General features: G+C 36.7%; 1 protein-coding gene across 5 annotated transcripts in view; it reads right to left on the reverse strand.

Annotated features, from left to right (window-relative positions):
* Window positions 1–19548, reverse strand: part of LOC131160225 (uncharacterized) — a 75232-nt gene that overhangs the window by 36868 nt on the left and 18816 nt on the right. For all 5 annotated transcript variants that reach the window (XR_009137962.1, XR_009137961.1, XR_009137963.1 and 2 more), the window contains exons 5-7: window positions 18556–18692; window positions 2322–2469; window positions 2082–2241 (exon numbers count right to left, since the gene is read on the reverse strand). Coding sequence is in view for 2 of the 5 variants with exons in the window: in XM_058115658.1 (XP_057971641.1) it covers window positions 2082–2241; window positions 2322–2469; window positions 18556–18692 (445 nt within the window). In the remaining 3 variants the exon portion in view is untranslated. The remainder of the gene's footprint in view (window positions 1–2081; window positions 2242–2321; window positions 2470–18555; window positions 18693–19548) is intronic.

Consider the following 19548-nt stretch of genomic DNA (forward strand, 5'->3'; position numbering starts at 1 on the left):
TATGGATTAAATAGAATCTATAATATTCTTATTTTTCAAGTAAGATTCTAGGATATTATTAATTAGGAAGCAAGATTCTAGGGTATTATTATTATTTAGGAAACTAGTATTTTGACATAACTAGGTTTTTTAATTTAGTTTTCTCATCTTCCAAGCATTGAAAGCCTATAAAGGATCTCTGTTTTCTACCCTTATTCTCTAAAAAACTACCGAGTATTCTATCTATCGGCCTTCATAACAAAATCAAACAACTTGCTTTCAACATCCATGAATCAGCATCCTCTAAGGCTCAATAAGAAGACAAAATATGCATAAAAGAACATGCAGGTTTTAAAAATATAAATATCTAGAACATGGTTATAAAACTTGGACTAGACCGGCTGGTCTAACCCGGTTCGAACGGAGCCAGGCATCTGTCCAGCCTGAGCGACTACTGAAACCCAAATGAAGTGACCCGATGGAAACTGGACAACCCATTGTGAACCGGTGCAAACCAGTGTGAAAACCGGTGCAAACCGGTGTGAACCGGGGTTCCTAATGGATCAAACCAGAAAGAAAAGAAACAGACATGCTCAGCCAGTGAAGCCCCATTCAGCAAGGATGCTCCTCCAGGAACAATGCAGCAGATCCTTCACACTATATCTCAAGCTCTCAAAGCCTCTACTGCATCCATGGAGATCAAGCCAATGGACTCTTCTTACCACAAGTCTCCTTCAGTAATCAATAGTGCATTCTCCCCTGCAGTCTCCTCCATAGTCAAAGATGCAGCATCCTCTCCTTTGGCAAACTACCAGCAGCAGCAGCAACAGCAGCACAGAGACAGAGAGAGAGAGAGAAGGACTGAAAGTGAAGAGGCTACATTCCAACCATCCAACCTGCACTCTGCCCCAACCCAAAAACAAAACAAAACAAAAAACTCATTAATGCATTTCCAATTTCCCCTTCCCCCCCCCCCCCCCCCCCCCCCCAAAATAAAAAGGAAGGAATATAATGCATTCTTGGCACCTAGTGAATACCCTTTTAAAAATATTTTAAATAAGAAAATGGATTTGTATTTATTATTTTTGACTTTTAAAAAGAAGGAAAAAGAAGAAAAATAAGTATAAAAAGTTAAATATAAAGCTAAAAACAATATACATAATATGTTTTATGATTAATTCTACTTATTTATGTTTGAATGATTAATATAAATATGTATAATTAGTTTTATTTTACAAATATATAATTAATATGTATAATTATATATATGATATTATGTTAATGCCACCAGTTCGACCACTGGGTTGACCCTCCAGTTTGACCAGCTCATCTGGTCTGACAGACCCAGTGACTTCCCAGGTTGATTCTAGGTCCAGGTTTTAAAACCATGACCTAGAGCATTATAATTCCAAGGGTAATTTAGTGAAAACCACAAGACTAGTACTAGAACAAAAGAGTACAAGTTAAATTCAACAATGTGACATACACTTTTTCTCTGTAGTTGAATATTTTATAGACCATATCTTGTCAATATACAGATTACAGAGTACTCCATTGTTTTGCATTTTAATATTAGACAGAGAGCTACACCCTCAATATTTCAAGTGGCAGCACAAATATTTGAAATGGCATTCGGGCAACTCCTTACCATATGTGATGCATGACTCTACTTTTCAAAATGGTTCTGGTCAACATTCCATACCATTCCTCTATTATTTTTTGGTTTTTTTTCAGAACCGCCAAAACACTCCATTTTGACAATAATAAGTTCTCTTTAGATAACAAAAAACAAATTTATTGATGAGAAGAATAAACAACAATAAGTTACCATCAAAAGAAATGTACAAGCATGATACACACTATTTTCATCACTAAAATGAACTCATTAACACACAAACAAGTTTCAAATTTCCAAGATTGACTAAATATCACCAACATTTTCACATATTCAAGACATGCAATCCCCCCCCCCCAAAAAAAAAAAAAAAAACCAAAAATAACTCCTCCCTCTCTATCCCCAAAACTCACATTAAACAAACTTTAAGCACAGCCAACTTTTTTTCCAAATAAAAAGAAGGGAAAAGAAAACAGCACATGCATACCTGTCCTCTTTTTACCAACATTGGCTTCTTTCTCTGCCTTTAGCTTCTCATTAGCGATTGCAGTTATAGAAGAAGCAATATCTTTTGCATCTGCTGCTTTCAAAGTAGTCATTGACTGTCTCATTACTGCCTTAAGTAATCCAATATAATGGAAACTTTTCTGCAGTATAAGTAAATTATTACTGCATCAAATCGGGCCACTTTATATCACCAAGGAACTAATATAGCAATTCAACACACCTCATAAGCACGGATCTTATGTGAAATAAGCTCCGCATACTCTACAAAGTCGCTTTCAGATTTGGGAATGAAGTTATCAAGGGACTTGACGTCACCTCCCTTCCCAAACAGTTCGGTAGTGGACTTAAAATCAGCTTCCTCCACAAGCCTGCAATGAAGACAAAGAACGCAGCATGAAGAACTTATGAACAAGAAACATTCTCAATTTCCTGTTATGAAGTATTTACAAGCAACCAATTTAATTATTCAATGAGTTTTACACAGTTCATTGTTATTCAACCATAGAGCGACCAAAATTATATTAACATATTAAAACATCAGCTCAAAGCCTCAAACAGCATCATTGTATCAAAAAAACAAGGAACATTTTCACTTGTTTTCCTTTCAAGAAAGGACTAACCTTATCAAGAGAGAATAAAGGATACATAAGAGGAGGTCAAGCTATCCCCTAAAGAAAGGAAAACTAAAAAATTAGTGAAGCAATGCCTGCCAATCTGTTTGCAGGTCAACTAAAGTCACTTCCTTGAAAGCATCAAGACTATATCATGTTAACATATCAAAACATCTTCTGTTAACACCAAATGACAAGGTGAGGCCAAAAGCAAAATGGGATATTGCACATAATAAAATACAGTCAACAGTTTATCATCTGCATCATTTGAACCCACAAACAGCTTCTGTGATGGAAAAGTAACGATGCATACAATATAGCCAAACCAAAAAAAAAAAAAAACTCATCAATATTTAAACTATATAACTATTCATAAAAAAGAGAATGAGTCCTGGCAATACATAAGGCACAAATTGTCCATGTATGGTGTTTTGATAGCAAATTTAACTGAAAATTAGAAAATTTTAAAGCACCTATCTATACAAAGAGAAGACTAATTTTTATTTTTTTTAAGAAAATGAAGTGAAGAACTATAATAGGAGCACAGGGGATTAGACGTGGTGCAGAAGCTGTACACCCCTGGTATTTGCTGAATACATGCATGCATATGGGCAGTGTTGCCACCGGCAAGTGAGCCAAGTCCCTTCTATGAAAAAACATTCAAAAGTCCCACATGGGATCTTAGAAAAGGATCTCTACCGTTGAATTGAGAGTTTACATCTTACCTGCTCATCAAATTTAGGCTCTCTATCAAATCATGATTGGAGACCCAATCAGCGATTGAAGTTAGAGTTTATTTTCCAGAAATTAAAAGTTTATTTTATGTTTATATCCTGATGCTGATCGAATTTTGAACCCATTTAATAGTAGAGATCAATTTATTCTATTGCAATAAATAAATAAATATATATATATATATATATATATATATATATATATATATATATAAAGAGAATAGAGAACTGCAACCTAGAAGAGGATAAGAGATCCTCCTAGCAGAAAAACAAAAGAAAATAAGCAAAAAATAAAGAAAAGGAGTAAAAACAAAACAGAAACTAACAAAAATAATTAAAACACCCCCCTCTTTAACCCCTTACGTAAAGCTAGGTAATATTGCTAGTTGCTGCTGACCTAAGTTGCCTTTTTTTTCAGCCACATCCAATCGAACTTCATTTCCTCCATGATCAACCAGCTATAATATCATATCATCCAGAATTTTTTTAGCACCAACATTCTGCACACAGACCTCCGCTACTGGGGTAGGTACTAACCCATCCCTATGTTGATTAGTTACAATCAAGTCGACACCCAATCCCTCCTACTCAAAGATAGAAACATCCTCTAAACCTTCAATCAAGGAAGGAGGCACATAAGATATATCCCCAGGAGCATCAGAAAAGTTAGAAGTATAATCCAATTCACAAATCTCTTCCAACAATAGATCACTATCACAAGCAAGATCTCTATCATATACACTGACCTCTTCCAAAATATTCCCCCCATTTCTTTTTTTTTAACTCTGAACAAAATATCTTCCTTTAATTCAAACTTGGAGCATTTCTGAAATTCCTCAACATAAAACTTCCAGCATTAACTATTCTTAAAAATTTTCCTCCCACATGTACGAGTTCATACAGTTGTAAAGAAGCAAACTTTTCTTACCTTCCCCTTTTATTCATTGAACAATGCTTATGCACCTTCATATCCACAGCCTTTTTACATTATTTACCATCCTTGCTTTCACCAGAAATACCCACCACCTCCGAGCGCGAATCATTACCGAAATTTTCCTCATCCTGGGCCCCATATGTTGCAAGCTCCTGCTATTATTAACCACTTCATTAAAAAAATTATTGGACAACTCTACAACATGAGCGCTATTATCATTACTTGCACTTGATCTGTCAGCATTGAGTCCCTTGTCAGGTTGCTTGGCACCTGCTCCTAATGTTCAATCTTTCTGATTTTGAAAAGAAACTTTCTGGGGGAAAAAAAACCACATTTGAAAAAGAACGCCAAATCAAAAATCTTTCCTCCTCTGTTAGTATAGCATCCACATTGTCAAACCACAAAGCGCCTTCATCCTGTAACCCATATAGCTGCTCTCTAAGAGAAACCCCCTCTGGTCATATATGGGACTCTGCAATCATCACTGCCGCTTTTTGTAGTTCAGATCGATATCTCCAGACCCTTCCACCTGTTTTACCCATGTCCCATCACCCAAAAAAGCCACAATAGTTCATCAACCAGGTCAAGTCTATTAAAACTTTAAAAAATCCATTCCCTCTCCTAGCAAACCCATGATGTACTTCCATTACTCATAGACCCACTAATTTGAAGCCCACTTTTCTTAGGCTCAACTTCCTAATTAGAGTTATAGAGTAGATGTATTAAAACGCTCACTATTCTCTGGCCCAAGAAACCCTAGATCTGCATTTGCCAAACCACCGCCCGCCACCACCTTTTCTTTTCAATCACATTGCACTGCAGTAGTCATCCTGCCTTCACAACAGAAACCTTCTCTACACACACAACTCACACACCTCCATCCATGAACACACTCCTCCAAAGGAACCCTTAATGACCTTGTTCCACTGTCTCTCGCCCATTATTGCCTCTTTAATACCAACCCTCTTGAGGTTGGATTCATTCAATGCATTTCTCCCTACATAATCCTGTAACCCTTCCACAAAACTTCTCCAACTACCTCCTTTCAACCCTTAAAAAAAAAATCGAAAAACTCCTGGAATCCCAAACATGAATCCAAGTGAACCTAATCACCATAACACAATCAAGACAACCAAATTTCTTTCTCCGAACAAACCTACTCAAATGAGACCACACCAAGATCAAATTCTGCAAGAACCTCTATGCCTTCGTCAACACAAGTGCCCTCACCCATCAGTATCTCACATCCATCTCTATCAAAACCATAAAACCTCCTACCTTTGTCCTCTCTAGTCTCAAAATGAGGTGGTTCCCTTCAATTCGTACTAAACATCAAAGATTCTTCTCCGCCATGGCTGTCGTTCAATATCATGACGGATGAATAAAGAACATAGCACCATGTGTGGGTGTGTGTGTCTGTGTGCGTGCGTGTGTGTGTGTGTGTGTGTGTGTGTGAGAGAGAGAGAGAGACCGTCTTACTCAACCAGATACCTCTTTTGGTAGCTGGAGATCAATCAAAGCCATTGAATTGAAAGTATACTTCATACCCACTTATTGATCAAATATGGATACCCACATACTAATCAAAGCAAAGAAAATTGAGTGTGTTTTTTCAATTTTTCATCATTTCCAAAACACCTCCCAAAGAATTTATTTTGAATTTTGATAATACAAAACACCTTAGCTGTTGGATAAGATAACCTGATTTTGGATATATGTTAAATGAGTTATGGAATGTAGTTTAAGCTCAACCCTCTTGTAAATGAGTTAATCCTTGCAAGTGAATGAGTTGATCTCACTTTACCTAAGTTGACCTTGTTCTACAGTGAAGATCCTCTGTAAAAAACATAAATAAATAAACACCGTGCCAAAGGGATGAGCATATTTCTATATGGAATGAGCTATGTAATACAAAGGAGCTAAAGCCTATTTTTAAAATGGATGGTCATCCTGATAAACAGGCAATCCCTTTTGGGAGTCTGCTGAAGTCGTTATTTTTTTACAGATAATAGAAAATTAATAAAGACTTAGAAAAAAAGAAGAAAAAATGGAGGATATGGCAGCCTCCACAAATCAAATAATTACAATAATCAGCCTTTCAAGATAAGCCCCCTAAAATCCCATGAGTGTGCCCAAAAAGAAGCAAGAAAATTAACTCTATCCCAAAGCAAAAAAACAGAAGTTGTCAGATCCTTGAAAAGCTCACTTTCCTCTCGAGCCAGAGCCAAGAAGAAGGCACATGCTGCAAAAATTCATAATTCCCCCACCCTTTTACTTTTCTTAATACCCAGAAATCTCACTGTTGAGTTGATATCTTTTTTTGTGAACTCAAAGTATAAAATTTCTAACTATTTTATTTCATGAACATTTGGATTATATTTTGCAAAATTTAGCACATTTTAGTTAGTATCTTAAGGCATCTTGATTACATATTGATTATATCTTTAAACATCACTATAAATCAATAAGATTAATGTAGATTGTAGATTATACTGAATAAATTCCCTTGATTAACATTTCATTATATTTAGGCAAACAAAGCAAGTGTGTGTAGACATAGAACACCTTTCTGGAGCAAGGTGCACGTACTGTAATCAACCTGTGTGCACCACCACTCAACTGTTTGATTCATCCGCATTGCACCATAACTGCCCCACTGATCTGCTCCAATCTCAAATAACTATTCATTTTTTTCCCTGCTGCCATCTTCCTCATCTGCAACACCAATTCCTGAAGCTGTTGCTGTGTTATTATCCCGTTTTCTGGATACTCACCTCAGCAAAACCAGTGGAAACAGTGGAGGCCCACACCTGCCAACAAGAGGAACAGCATCCTGCCCATTAATATTTGATTTGTAATTTAATACGCCAAAGTCGTTCCTGGAATCACTAAAGGCCCACACTCGCTGGAAAGGGGAACAACATCCTGCCCAGTAATATTCGATTAGTAATTTGATATGCCAATGTTGTCACTCGAGTTGTCAAAAGCCCACATCCGCTGGTGAGAGGAACAACATCCTCCCTCTGAAATCTCACTCTTTTTTCCCTTCTCCTGCTGCCATCATCTTCATCTGCATCACCAATTCCTTTTGCTTTGCAATTATTACCTTTATTCTCCTAATACCCACCACTGCCTATGCAAGCAGGGGCTTTGTGTACACTAAAATCTCATCATCGGAGCTTGGGATGGCGCGATGCGGCCAAGTAAGGAGTGCGCATTAAGCATGCAGTGCACAGAGCTCACTCCTTAAAGGTGTTGTGTGTGTGTGTGAGTATTAGTTTTTATTCTGAGATTTGATTTATTAAAATATTTGTAGTTGTTCTTCTTTAGAGGGGGGAAAAAAAAAAACTTTGTTTCATGTATTGAAATTTTGGAATGTTGTTTTATTTAGATTGGTTCATTGGAGAAAAAAAAAATCTCTTTAAAGATGCTACAAAAATTACAAGTAGTTTTTTACCTGTTTAAGAAGCCTGCTGGGAGATGAGCAGAGATGGGCAATATTCAGGCAAGAGACAGGCAAAATTGTGATGTCTTGATATTTTTTATAACAAAATAAGATTTCATAAAGACAAAGAATGTACAAGTGGGAGAATGAGACATCTCCCGAGAAAAACTGTGAAAATCCCAAAATAAACAATTAAAAACAACAAAGAGAGAAAAGATCAACAAGTCAGCATGTTCCTCCAATCTTTAAGAAACCCCCGAAAACTTGCCCCTCTGAAGATTCATTAAAATATACTCAAGTTGTTCTTATTTGGAAAAACGCAGAAATAATTGGTTTCATTTGTCTACCATTTAGCATGTTTTTTTATTCAAAACAGTATCCTCTCTAGGACTGGATATTTGGACGGATATTGTGAAGAAAAATCTCTTTGAAAATTTTATTTGTTTCACTGATTTTGAATATACTAAGAGAGCTACAATGGCAAGTTCTTTATATGTTCAAAAAACCTTTTTGAAAATGAGCCAAAACAGGCAAAATTGAAGCAGAGAAAGGGGAAATTTGTGATTTCTTGATAGAGCACCTCTTTTCACTTGCTGTTTTTTAGTGTTGCAGAGAGTTGGCACAATTTCTGAGAAAATTTCTTGTAATTATGTAAAGTTAGGCTTTGAAGACCAGCTGCACAGGTTGTAATATTGGGCTAAGGCCTTCAAGGCTAGCTGGAGGTTTGCTAGGCACTTTAGAGTAGTCGATTATGGCTGCAGGTTGCAGTGTGCAACTGTCCACTTCGTCAAGAGAAGAGGATTCTTCAGAAATGAGCACAGACAAATTTATTAAACAACTATAAAACTGGTTCTCTCACTGTACTTATGTCCATATTTCTGTTTTTGGTATATGCTTGAATAACTTTTCATTTTACCAATCATTGAACTGTTTAGAAAAACCAATCAAACCAATTCACATTAGGCCTGGGGACAAGGATGAAGGGACCAAGAATAACAAAACTCAGATTGGACAGAAGGGGACCAACAATAACCAAAGGTTTTTTGCAAGATAGATGTACTTTGTGACTCATGGAACTGGATTATACTATCAGAAATAGAATGGATTTTCAATGGGCCAGACGAAGATTAGGTTGGGCAGTAGCTCATTAACAGCAGAAGTTAGCAGAGATGAAGGTCAACAGGGAAAAATCGACATACAAGTCCTGTTAAAGCTGAAGGTGGCCCAGTTTGTGTCAGAAAAAGCCAGGAGTGAAGGAAAGTTCGGGCAGCACATGACTACAATACAAGTTCTAGGCAAGCCATTGTCTTAAATATGGCAAGATCTCAATACTGATTAGGACCACTAATAGCGTGAGGAAAAAATCAGAGCTGTAACGGCCATTAAGCTTCCACAACGGGCCGTAATTATTGTTTCTGTTACAGGCGATAACGGACCATTTCACCCCTTTATGCCATCATTCCCTGCTGAAAGCCCTATATATTGAAAAATAACTCATTTGCTTCCCCCCAACATTGTCCAGCTTAGATCTAGTGATCTATGGCTGCCAAAACAGAAATTTGTGCTTGAAATCACCATCTGAAGGTAATCTACGCTTCCCCTTCCCTTTACCTGAAATTTTGTCCATTGGGGAAGAAATTTGTAGTTGTCTGGAAGTGTTCGGGGTAGATTTGAGTAAGAAATCAAGCTAAAAACTTGGGATTTAGGTAGATCTGAAGAGGATTTGAGGCTTTGACCTTTGAAGAGGGTTCGGGACAGGGAGGAGCTTCGTGTTCATGAGTTCCTGAGCCACAACTTCCTGTTCATGGGTTTGCCTACTACAGCAGGCATAATTTATCCACCCACTCTTTCTCATTTTTCTTTTTTCTTTTTCTAAAGCAAGTAAAGCAGCTGATTAGCTTAACTAAATAATTTGCTACTTATAGCTTAAGCTTATAAAATGTTATATCTTAACTATTTCCACTTACTACTTAGTTCTTTGTTACTTAATACTTTTATTTTCTAATTTTCTACTCTTATACCTTAACTAATTAACTTTCTTAATAGGCCTAAACTGTCTAATCCCTAATGTCCTAAATTTTTAGGCTCACTTAGTTATTGACTTATTGTTATTTTGAATTAACATTTAAAAATAAATTGTCTAGAAAAAAATAAAATCACATGAAACTATTAAATATAATGATTAGGAAGACTACAATATTTAGTAGTAATGGCGAAATGATATGAATATGAATTTATTCAGCTATGAATTTCCACAAGGGTGAGAATATGATTCCCCAATTCTAATCTCAAACACAAGGTGGCCCTAGAGATGGTGACTGTTAATGATTATTTTAGTCTTTCACTATTATTATTAAGTGTGTTAGCATGTTAATTAGTGAGAGTTAGTAAGGGTATTGTAGTCATTAGAATGTATTCATTTTGTATTATAAATAGAGGGAGAGACCTATCTTCAAGTTAGGTCATAGACTTAATCAAAATCTCAACATGGTATCAAAGCACGATCCAACCTAAACCCTACCACACTCACCCGCCGCTGAAAAACATCCTCCCATGGCTGCCCTTTTCAGAACCACCACAGCCCTTCATTGTTTCACAAAACCAACCACATAGCCAAAAACAAAACCCTCTAAAACTTAACCCTACAAAATCCCATACAACGCCACACGCCAGCTGACTGCCAGCAGTCCCAACCCCACATGCCGGAGCGTGAGAGAGATTCGCCACCTTTTTCTTATTTTTTCTTCTCTCACATTCTGATTCCTTCCCTAGACCATATTATCAAGCTGTTGGGCAAGTTTTTTGCTCCAAAATCCAACCTTTTTCAACCATGCACTCGTGGTAATCTGTTAGTTGTTGATCAATGTTCATAAAGGCTTTTGTGAGTTTCTTGGAGCAGTGGCATTGTTCATAAGTTGATTTGTGAGGCTGTGGCAGTGTTATATCAGTTTGTAAGTTGTTCACCTCATCAGTGATTGTTTCGGTGCTTCACCTCGTTTGTGCTTGTCCCAATTGGTTTTGATTGTTCTTCTTGTTCGACATTGATGTGGCTGCTAGTTTGTAAGTGTTTGGATGAAGTCTATGAGCTGCCATAGATAACAACTCAAAAGTTGGATGGAAAGAATTATGATTTGTGGTCTAAGGCTGTTTGAGTTTATTTAGCAGGATTAGGGAAATCTAACCACTTGCTCCAATCTAATCCTTCTGATGAGGAGAAAAAAAAGCGTGGATTCAAGAAGATGCCTTGATTGTTTCTCTCTTATGGAATTCGATGGAGACCCAAATTGCACGGATGTGCATGCATCTAGATACATGTAAGGAGATTTGGGATTATGCCAAGCCTCTATACTCTAGTAACATTAAACATATGTATGATTTATCCCAAGAGTACTTCAAGATACAACATAAAGATAGGAGCATTGCAAATTATTTTGGAGAGATGAAACGTATTCATGAGCTTAAGATCATGCAACCTATAATAACCAACACTCATGAGATGCAAAAGCAGAGAGAGTAGATGAAAATTATTCGGGTTCTAGTGGGCTGGAAACCCAAGTTTGAGGCAATCTGGTCCCAAATACTTAACAGTGCAAAGTTTCCATCATTTGTTGTTGTTTATTCTCGTATCCTTCATGCTTCCTTTAGCACACATTCTCTTGCTCTTGCATCTAGCTTTGAGAGAACAGCCTTTGCCATACATGGTGATTCTAGTTCTCTACCAAACAACAACAGATATTATCGAGGTGGTTCAAGCGGTTGTGGTGGTATGGATGGACACGACAGAGACACTCCTCACAAGTGTTCTCATTGTGGACGAGGTAATCATACTATTGAGCAGTGTTAGGATCTCTGTGATAAATTGCCAATGCAGCCACCACCGACCCCACACCTTTGGGGCCAAGTGGGGCACAATATATGGTATCTATGTCATAGGAAGAGTATTCCAAGTTCCACCAGCATCAAGATTCAAGCATCACAACAAGCTTCTCTTCCTATTGCATCTCTTGCCCAAACAGGTAACCCCACAGCATGCATGTCATTTCCAGTACTTCTTGTCCTAGTCCTAGGGTTATAGACTCCACTACCACTAATCATATCATAGGTATACCTAATTTCTTTTCTACTCTTCAGTATCCTAAAATTTTACCTTGTGTTACTCTTACTAATGGATCCACCACTGTTGTTAAGGGAATTGAGACTACAAATTCCACTTTTCTATTTCTCTTCCTTTTCGTTTAGTCCCAAGTCTCCTTTCAATCTTATGTCTATTAGCAAGACTACCAAATCCATGAATTGTTCAGTAACATTCTTCCCTGAATCTGTGGTTATTCAAGATTTGAAGACAAGGAAGACAATTGGCGGAGGGTATGAACCTGGCGGACTTTATCACTTCAACCCGCAATCTCCTTCTACCACTTGCATTGCTGCTGCCACACCTCTCCAAATTCATTGTCACCTTGGTCATCCTTCGTTGGAAAAGTTGAAACATCTAGTTCTTAATTTGAGTTCTATGTCTAATCTTGATTGTGAGTCTTGTCAGTTGGGAAAGCATCATCATGTCCCTTTTGCTTCCCAAGTCAATAAACAGCTGCAAGCCCTTTCATGTTAGTCCATTCTGATGTTTGGGGGCCTTTGGGGTCCTAGTAAAGTTGTGCCCAAGTTGGGTTTCCAAATTCCAATACTCTGTAACCTTTGTGGATGTCAAGTATGACTTAGCTATATTGAATAAAAGATCATAATGATCTATTGCATATATTTGTGCTTTTTATTCTGAAATAAAGACTCAATTTGGTTTTCCAGCTTGAATACTTCAAAGTGATAATGCTAAAGAGTATTTTAGTACTCAATTCACTACTTATATGACTTAGTTTGGTATTATTCATCAATCATCATGTGCCCACAATCCTTAACAAAATGGGGTTTTAGAGAGGAAAAATAGACGTATCCTTGAAATCACTCGCACCTTACTTTATCAAATGCATGTACCTAAAGTGTTTTGGAGTGATGCTATACTTACTGCTAGTTATGTTATCAATAGGATACCATCCTCTGTTCTTAGTGGTAAAATTGCCTACTCTAACTCTTTCCTAGTTCACCTCTATTCTCTCTACCTCCTAGTATATTCAGGCGTGTGTCCCTTGTTCATCAACAAACTCCTAGAGTGGAATGATGGATAAGTTGGATCCTCGTGCAATAAAATGTATCTTTCTAGGCTACTTATATACTCAATAGGGATACGTCATTATAGTCCTACGCTGCATGACTTCTTCGTTTCTACAAATGTTACCTTCTTTAAGTCTACACCTTACAAAATCCAATCCCTAAGCGCTTCTAACCTCAATGAGTCTCTTCCTTTGCCAAATCTTCTAGATTCTAGTTTGTTGTCCTTACCCAATCAACCACTGGTGTCTCCATGTATTTTAAGTCCTTCTCATTGCCTCAATCGTCCTAATTTGCAGGTGTATTCATGGATCCTAACAACAAATTATTGTCGCGTATGGATGATTTGTTGCCTAATCGTGGACGATACCAAAGACTTGTTGGAAAGTTGAATTATCCCACAGCCACTCAGCTAAACATATCTTTTGCAACAAGTGTTGTAAGTCAATTTTTGGATTCTCTGAGGACAACTCATTAGAACACAGTAATTTGCATCTCGAGATATCTCAAAGGTGCACTTGGGAGAGGTATTTTATATCAAGAACAAGGTCACACTTATATTCAGAGATATACAGATGCAGATTGGGCCAGGTCGCCTTCCAACCGAAGATCCACAATCGGGTACTGTATCTTGGTTGGTGGTAATTTAGTTTCTTGGAAGAGTAAGAAACAAATTGTGGTGGTCAGGTCAAGGGTTAAATCATAGTATAAAGTTATGGCTCACACCACTTGTGAACTTGTTTGGTTGAAGAAAATGTTGAGAGAATTGGGTTTTCCACAATCTAAGTCTATGGAGTTGATGTGTGATAATCAAGTTGCTCTCGTAGTGCCTACCACCTAGTCTTCCATGAGCAAAATAGAACACATTGAAGTTGATTGCCATTTTGTATAAGTTTGATAAGTAGCTCGCTAATTTGTTTACCAAAGCCTTGGGGGCGCCTGTGTTAAATTCATTTGTAACAAGCTAGGAGGATATGATATTTATGCTCCAGCTTGAGGAGGAGTGTTACTAGTTATTTTAGTCTTTTAGTATTATTATTAAGTGTGTTAGTACATTAATTAGTGAGAGTTAGGAAGGGCATTATGGTCATTAGAATGTAACTATTTTGTATTATAAATATAGGGAGAGACCAATCTTCAAGTAAGGTCATTCATGATTTGTTTACCAAATCTTTGGGGGTGCTCGTGTTAAATTCATTTGTAACAAGGTAAAAACATATATGATATTTATGCTTCAGCTTGAGGGAGAGTGTTAATAGTTATTTTAGTCTTTTAGTATTATTATTAAGTGTGTTAGTACGTTAATTAGTGAGAGTTAAAAAGGGCATTATGGTCATTAGAATGTAACTATTTTGTATTATAAAGATAGGGAGAGACCAATCTTCGAGCTATGTCATTCACTTAATCAAAATCTCAACTGAGACTATGAAGAGCCTCCATGCCATTCTGTATGGTGGTGACCTATTGATGTAGGACAAGAAGCAAGACCTTGTGAAGATCCTGGTTGGAAAATAATTAAAAAGAATTGGTCAAGGGATTGTTGGGTTTAATTAATAGTTAATTGTGTGTTTAGTTTAGGATTAATTGTGTTTGGGGGCTTGCTTGTAATATTTGCCTATTTTAGGTTATGTTTGTAACCCCATGTTGTTTTGGGGGTATATGTCTACTTTCATGTATTAGAGGCTTTCTTAGAAATAGAATGTGAAAGCCATGTTGTAAGTAGGTTAATGAATTTGAAATGACAAGTCATCATGAGTTTTACCCCCCTTGTATCTCCTCTCTTCCCATTCCTTCTCTCTTCAATTTCATCTTATCTCTCGCATGGCTGCAGATCCTTGATGCTGCCCCTGCATCACCAATATTGTATCCATGTACTGATACTAATCATATGTATGTATAATTGTGTATTGATTCATTATCGGTCTCTAATTAATTGGTTCACAATTTCAATTACATTTGTAAATTTTTTAGTCATTAAAGCAGTGAAAAGTACAAAAAAAAAAAATATGACCTTTTCTGTAAACAGCACACTGAATTTAATATAAAAATCATGTGGCCTATTTGAAATTGCTTGTTGGTTGAAGAAGTCAAAATTCATAAAAGTCATGTTTTAAAGGATTGCCTACTTTTTCTTCAATTTTGGCTGTCACCACAACGCAACATAGCCCACGACTGCAATTTAAAACCATGAGTGTGAGTTCTTGGTATTTTGCTTTTGCATTAGATCTTGCTATGTAGTTTGTTTCCTATGCCTAGCAACAAGATTTCCTTCCAAAAATGTAAAATATCCATATCAGAGTTCAATCATCAGAGTCAGCCCAATTTGCATCATATTATCCATCTTAGCTTCTATTCCATTTATATATCAAACATCTACCAGGAGAGCCTTTCAGATGCCATAGAATCCTCGAAACAGCATATCAACATGGTTGTTTGGGATTTTCTGCAAACTAAATCACCATCCCCAGAGCAAAGGATATGTCATATTGGGATTTGACTGTCAATTGGTTTAGTTGCCAACATACTAGTCTCACTTGGCAAGTCCAAGGTACATTTTAGTGGAGATGGTTCAACCCTTTCTTATGCCATACAATCTTAATACCAGGAAACTAATGTGGAGTACTCAAGTCCTTGATATGAAATTTTTATTGAACCCTGCTTCAGATCTGCAATCTTGCTCTTAACATTGTCAAGTGATGATGATATCATCAACATAAACTTCTAAAAGTAACATAAATGTCTCGTTTTGGCGACAATAACTGAATGATAGAGTAGCATTGAGATAAAACGACATATAAAGACCACCATCTAACATTTTTTAATTCAAGGTCAAGGAAACAAATCCAAGTCCATCAATGGTATGCCTCTTCTTGCAAATCATCTCCATACAAAAAGATGTTCTTCCACATCCAACTGGTACAAGGGCCAATCAAAATTAACTACCAACAAGATCAGTACACAAGCATAATTTAGTCAAGCAACCGAAGATAAGGTCTCAAGTAATCAAACACCATATGCTTGGGTGGAGCCCTCGGCAACCTCGAGCCTTCAGCCATTTGATAGGGAGGATGATATTTCATGATGTAGACTCAGCGACACCTAACCAGCGGACCAAGGTTTTTATTCGTTAACCAAGCGACTCCTTATCAAGAGGAAGATCCACCAAGTCCCATGTCCCTCGAGCAGTCATGGCATCCATTTTTACATCCTTTGCATGCTTCCACCCAATCATACCAAGCACGTCAACACATGAGGAAGGAATTTAAACAGAAGAAATAGACAAGGCAAAAGAATGCATTGGAGTAGGAAGGTGAATAAACCAAAACTTAATCAACAATAAAATAAGAACCAAGAACTGCTGGGTACATGTTCCCATGTACCTTTTCAATGATCAAATGGCAAATCCAAGTCATGCTGGGATGGATCTCAAAAAGTCAAAACAGTTAAGCCAAAACTCCCATTGTGCGAACTTAAGTGATTAAGTCTGTTATGTTAGAGATGAGATTCTTAGTTTCGTGGTTATGTCATAATCAAGCTGCCATTTATATTGCTCACAACCTGATGTTTCATGAGAGGACAAAGCACATTGAAGTTGCCTGTCATTTTGTGCAGGATGTTGTGTCCTAGATCGTTGGGAAGACTCCATTTATGAAATCTTAGACACGAGGTTTTGATGAAGGCTTTATTTAAGCCTACATTTTATAACGATTGTAACAAGCTAAGGTTAGATGATATTTACACACCTCCAGCTTGGGGAGAGGTATTAGAAGGGAATATGCTATTTTAGTAATTATGTAGCTTGAATAACGGCATTTTTGTCTTTCATGCCTCTTTAATTATTAATATATAAGAGGGCTGATGAGCTGTATGTCTGCTTGAGGAAACTGCCACTTGACTTTTGCCTTCTCTTTTCTTCTTCTCTTCTTCTCGTCTTCACTTCTCCATCTCCATCATAACAACATAATTAAATATAAACATATTATAATTTATAAAATAATTATTAATTTAAGATAATATCATTTCATTTTAAATTACGTAATTTTTCATAATATGTAGAGTTATAATTGACAGATAGGCCAATTCTAGTTCTTATATCCATATGCTGAACACTGCAATACAATTCTGATGCTGATTCTATGTCAAACCAAACATAACAGAAAATCTACCATTTTCCATTTCCAGCATATTCCAATTCCAATCATGGAAAAAATTCCACCTAAGGTTAAGGCTCAACTACTTGGTGTAAAAGAAATAAAAGCATTAAAAAAATTATGTATGTAGGTCACCACAAGTCTTTTGAATTGAGAAAAAAAGAGAGAAAAAATGATAAGAGGACCTTAGATACTCTTCCAGGCTCACAAAAGATAGAAAGTATGAAACAGAGAAGGATAACAAATTCAAAGATGAGAAGATCAAAGGTTGGGCGCTCTAGGATTTGGATTGTTGAATGATGTGGTGAGTCTCCAGTGACAGATGGACAAATTGCATCAAAATGACAAAGGCAGTCCCAAGTTCGGTATGCTTACAGGCTAAGATTCATTGAATCATGACACAGATGCAACGGGAGTGCAATGCCACTGTCTTTCTTCATTAATTCTAATATCTTGGTTCATTGGCACTGTGTGTTGCAGGCTTTGGGTAAGCCGCACAGGTCAAGGAGTTTCTGAAGCAACAACAGAACGGTGCAGGCTTGGTGCTCAGGTGTATTTGAGTGTAAGGAAATAATAAGGGAGAGTTCAAAAGTCTGATTCATTTAGAAGCTATCATAACAGCTCACATATTATTCATCGTATAGCATTCGAAAGGTGCATACTTTATGAGTAACACAAATGAGAAATTCCATGGACTGTTTGAACATGATACAAATGAAGACCCAATCTATATTAAGCATCACTAGAATCTGTAATCATTGACGCATGTAAAGGAAAGAAAAGGCTAAGCCATCACTTCAGCAGTTTTCAAAACCCTACCCCCAAAAAACAAAAAAAAAAAAATAACAATCACATTAAATTCCTCCCAGTCTCCTTGGCTAGGACATGCCAAAAATCAAAACCAGAGGCAACAGAGAAAATATAGACTGAAAGTTATAAATGAACAAATACAACTCAACTGTCATGTGAATTCAGGTGCTGCCTATCAACAACTGGGAGAATAAATAAATAAAAACCAAAACTTGCACTTGAAAATGGATCACAAACAAAGCTTGGTCCAAAAAGCAAGCTGACTAATGTTTACTAGGGTGACAGCTAAGTTAAACTTGGGCTGAACATACCATACCTTTTAAATTTTTACAAAAAATTAATAGTAACTTATAATAAATAACTTAAATTTACAATGAAGCAAAGGAATACATAGGAATATAATTCCCACTACCACTCCAAAAAATAGCATGGTTGTTCTTCAGCTAACCATCAAACAAAACATAAAAAACATGTTATTCAGTTACATCTTTCTGCTTTTGATAGCACATACTAGAATGCTGCACAACACAAAGATATCCAACCCTATATCTGGAATTATAAGCACCAAGAATCAAATATAAATGTAGTAATGAAAACCTATGTCTGTACCGTTGTTGTCGAAGTTTCTCTGCTACAGGATCTAACTGCACTTCCTGTGTCACTTCAACTTCTTTTCCTTTCTTTTGACTAGACTTTGTAACTGGTTTTTTTGAGGTCTTTCCAGTAGAAGGTGCAGCAGCAGGTTCCTGATTGTATCAATAAAAAAAGGGTGAATGGTGACATTCAGGTGCATCATAATTAAGCAGATTTCAGTCCATTATCAGTGACAGCAGAATCCTAACGCATGGTGGCTAACAGCAACCATAATCATAAATGACATACATACACACGCATTACATCTGAGGAAAAAAACAGGTCAATTGTGAATAAAATATCAAATGGTACACCATCCTGCTAAGACAAAATGACAAGGTACATGATTAAATGCTCTCCAGGATAGAGGAATAAAATACTACCATCAATAACAAGTGTACACAATAAAACGGATCTGAGACACAACAGGCATGTGTTTTTGCACAAACAACATAAATATAACCAAACCACCCAGAATAGCCAGTGAAAATTGATATTTTTGAACACCTTCCTTCCAACAGGCCATCATTTTCAGTCAATACAAACTTTGCTTGAAGAAAGCCAAAGGACCAAAAACATCATCTGAAAGGGAAAGGAATCAGAATTTATTTCACTGTAGTTACATATAAGCAATAGGTACACAATCACACAACTGTTTTCTTTTTCCTTTTTCTTGTGGGTGAGGAGGTGTTAAAAGAGTTCCATAAACTAAAAGAATAAAGTCAATGGCAGCAACCACATGTCTCAATTTTTTCTAGTATCTATGCATTGATTACTGACAATGGCTTAGCTTATGAAAATCGCAAATCAGCTAAACAATACCAAAAAGTAAAATCAGAGCAATTGTTCACATAATACTCTAATTATGTCCAATAAGTCCTCAAACACATGTACATGTTCACACGTGCATGGCAGTGTGCACATCATGGTCTTAAACTTTCACAAAATTGTAAAATATTTCAATGAATC

The sequence above is a fragment of the Malania oleifera genome, chromosome 7 (assembly GCF_029873635.1).
Source record: "Malania oleifera isolate guangnan ecotype guangnan chromosome 7, ASM2987363v1, whole genome shotgun sequence".
In the NCBI taxonomy this organism is placed as follows: domain Eukaryota; kingdom Viridiplantae; phylum Streptophyta; class Magnoliopsida; order Santalales; family Ximeniaceae; genus Malania; species Malania oleifera.